General features: G+C 52.6%; 1 protein-coding gene across 1 annotated transcript; it reads right to left on the reverse strand.

Moving 5' to 3' along the window:
• Nucleotides 1-1,823: 1,823 nt before the first annotated feature.
• Nucleotides 1,824-3,316, reverse strand: KCNE5 (potassium voltage-gated channel subfamily E regulatory subunit 5). The gene has a single exon (XM_005905779.2). The coding sequence runs from the start codon at nucleotides 3,119-3,121 to the stop codon at nucleotides 2,684-2,686; it is 438 nt and encodes a 145-aa protein (XP_005905841.2). The 5' UTR covers nucleotides 3,122-3,316; the 3' UTR covers nucleotides 1,824-2,683.
• Nucleotides 3,317-3,607: the final 291 nt, after the last annotated feature.

A 3,607-nucleotide genomic window follows, 5' to 3' on the forward strand; every position in this document is an offset into this window, starting at 1 on the left:
GAACTTAATGAGGACCCTCATCATCCTAAAAAGGTTAAAATGTTAATTGCAGGGCAGCAATGGAGACACAGATATAGAGAACAGAAGACTTATGGACACGGTGGGGGTGGTGAGGAGAGGGTGGAAGGTATGGAGAGAGTAACATGGAAACATATATTACCATATGTAAAACAGATAGCTAATGGGAATTTGCTGAATGACTCAGGGAGCTCAAACAGGGGCTCTGTAACAATCTAGGAGGGTGGGATGGGGAGGGAGATGGGAGGGAGGTTCAAGAGGGAGGGAACATAGGTATACCTAAGGCTGATTCATGTTGCTATTTGGCAGAAACCAACACAATACTGTAAAGCAATTATCCTTCAATTAAAAATAAATTAATTAATTTTAAAAAATTTAAAAGAAAATGAAATTGAAAAACAAAAGGTTAAAGTGTGCTTAAAAGCAGGAATAGTTTGGCAACGGGATTTGTTTCCCACAGCTGGCACATTCATGCTTTTTATGGACATTATCCCAACTGCTCCCAGCTGCCCTTTTGGGGGCAATATATATTTTTAATGTCTTTGAAAAAATAGTACAGATGTTTACAAGATTTCAACACTTAGAGCAGTGATGATGCTTCATTATCAAACAACCTCGTGTCCCCAGTTATGTCAGATCAGTGAGGGACATTTTTGTACCCAAAATACTGGGTTGGCCAAAAAGTTCGTTCTGATTTTTCCATAAGATGTTACAGAAAACTCTGAAGGAATTTTCTGGCCAACTAATACAAGGCTAAGGCTGCCACTGCTCCCCGTCCCCTGCCATGCCCCTGGCATGGATGGATATCTGTGCCCTCCTTCCATATCCCATTCAGGCCCCCTTGCCTGGCCCTGAGATGATTCTCACAGCATCATCTCTTCTCTTCTCATTGTCTTGGACCACTGCCCAATCCCTGGCCCCCCCACCTGCAAGTTCCTAGGGCTGGAACTAGGACTGGAGAGGAGCCAGTGGGGCAAGGCCAGTATATCTTCAAGGAGTGTATCCTGGGAATGAAAGTAAGTTCATCTAACTTATTAATAGCTCCAGTAAAATACCATATGGGCTACAAGGTCAAAACCAATGCCTTGAATGAGGCTTATGTATTTTCAGTGCATTTAAGTAACCCATAATATCGTTGTCCTGCTACTACTGAGAAACCAGCTGTCTTGAAGCAAGTTGACTTACTGCTCAGGTGACTTCATGTGTGTTTGATGAGGCTCAAACAGTCATCATCAGGTATAAGCATTTAAGCCCTAAGCAAGCAAGTTTCTGATGACCTTCAGAGGAGAATAAATCAATAAACATACACCTCTAACTTTACCCATCATTGGTTATGACAGTGTAAGCATGTCCTCTCTGACTTAAGATTTACACTCTTTGGTGGCTTTTTCTCTTTTAAATAAGTCACTTCTTTGAGAGAGTTACAAATGTGGCTTCTAAAAATTAACTTTGATAATAGCTAATAGAGATGGGTATGAGATGTTGCTTTCATTTAAAGTCTATGCCAAAAAACTGCAAAAGGCAAGTGAAAATCCTTATTCAGCACTGTGATATTTGAAAGTGTTTCAGAATTAAGGGAAAAGGAGAATAAAGCCATTATAACTTGGAAACATTTGAAAAAAAAAAAACCCATTTAGCCATATATAAGCCTTTTCTTCACTCACAGTGACATCTATGGCATTGGAACTGGATATCACAACAACCCAACACCCAAACCTAAACATTATTTCCAAAAAGCAAAACGAATTCATTCTGTATATAGTGCTGGGTCTCAGTGCTGGGATCTTTGAGAAAAGAATCTTAAGCCATTTTTAAACGACCTTTATTACTTGCCTCTGACAGTCCCCAGGTTACAGAGCAGGAGACAACTGAACCTCATATTCCATGGAGGAAGCAGATAGCTCCCCTAATAACTGAATCAAGATAAGAAAGGCACGGGAAAGTACTGGGGTAATACACCCAGCAATGTTTATCCACGGCAGAAGATGGCAAAGCTGCTCAAAAGTAGGCAAGTTACCTTTGGGATGACAACTGGAAGCAAGAAAACCATACAGTTGGGACTCACACGTCTTCCCCACCCCTAAGCCCCCTCCCCAACCAGTCCCCATCAAGTCCGTTCTACACCACAGACTGGTCCTAGTGTCTTGCTTAGCTCCTGCTGAAGGAGGAGGGAGGGAAAAGACGTCTGAGGTCTCTTCATTTTCTTTGTCTCTGTCCCTAAGGCAACAGGAAGCTGGAGCCGCAGCGGCCGGCCTGGCAGTGGTGGCAAGCGCGTTGGCTCTGCAGAGTCTGAGCCCCTGGAGCAGCTGCCAGTTAGATGGCCCAGAGTTCAGGTAGACTTCATTGCTTCAGTTCAATGCCAAGTGTTGGACGTGTTGGATTCAGTTCCCAGGGGGCTGGAGCTTGGTGTCGGGGCTGTCTGAAGACAGGGCGCACAGAGGCAGTTTAGGGTGGTGGGATGTGCGGGGTGGGGGTGGGGGTCTGAGGTGGTTGGAGAGGAGTGAGAGGCCGGCCCGGAGGGTAATGCTTCTTTCACGGCCTTCCAGGCGAGGTCTCCTGGCCTCTCAACGTCTTCTGAGCCTCAGGTGGGCAAGCCCTGGAAGGGGAGGAGAGGACACGGCGAGCTGAGGAGGGAGCGGGTGAGCCAGCGAGCTGGATGGCGGTTCTAGACCCCCTCAGTGCCCCGGGCCAGGGCCGGAGCGGGCAGCCCGCAGGGGGCGAGCTGGCGGCGGCCCTCGGCGGGCGAGCCGGCCACTGTCGCGGCGTCGGCGGTGGCCGGGACCCCTCCCGGGAGCCACTCGTGCTGAGCGCAGGCCTGGGACGGCTCGTCCTTGGCCTCGACGAGCTTGCGGGAGCGGGTGTAGGCCAAGATGAGGCCGCCGGCCAGGCAGGCGTAGAAGACCATGATGAGCAGGATGTAGAGATAGGCGTCGTCGCCCTTGGCGCTGGTCACCTCGCGGCCCACGAAGGGGTCGGGCACGACCCCCATGCCCATGCTCGGGCCGGGGCCGGCGCCCAAGCCACTGGCGTTGCCCCGGTGATGCAGCTCCAGCAGCAGGCGGCTCAGCAGGGTCCGCAGCCGCTGACTCTCGCTGCAGTTCATGGCTGTCGGGGAGTGACACGGCGGCTCCAGATCGCTGCTGACCTTGCCCCCGGGCCAGGCCGAGGGGATGCGGGCGGGCGAGCGGCGGCGGTACCCGGCTCCTCCGGGCTGGCGGCGGAGTGGCTGGGGGGCCCCGCCGCCCGGGCCTCCTTATTCCCTCACCCCCGCACCTCCTCCCCTTCCCCACCACGCCCCCTCGGCCCGAGGCCGCCTCTTCCCAGGCTGTCTCGCCGCCCGGGGGACAGGGGACAGCTGGTGGGGGGAGGAGAAGGGGACGAGGGAGGGGGCGAGGCCAAGAGCGGGGCGGAGGGGGCGGGGGCGCGGAATGCGCGGGGCCCCCGGGTGGCCAAGCCTGGCCCGGCGGCTCACTGGGGCCAAGCCTGGACCCCAGGCTGCGGCGGAAGAGAATTCCTTCCAAGTTCTGGCCACCTGCCCTGAAGGCCCAGTTTTGGCCCAGTTACAGCATCTGCCCACCTCCCGCAAGGA

Source organism: Bos mutus, chromosome X, assembly GCF_027580195.1.
Source record: "Bos mutus isolate GX-2022 chromosome X, NWIPB_WYAK_1.1, whole genome shotgun sequence".
In the NCBI taxonomy this organism is placed as follows: domain Eukaryota; kingdom Metazoa; phylum Chordata; class Mammalia; order Artiodactyla; family Bovidae; genus Bos; species Bos mutus.

Bases quoted from the DNA above. Each gene is read 5' to 3' on its own strand.
- KCNE5 (XM_005905779.2), bottom strand. From the start codon at position 3,121: ATGAACTGCAGCGAGAGTCAGCGGCTGCGGACCCTGCTGAGCCGCCTG.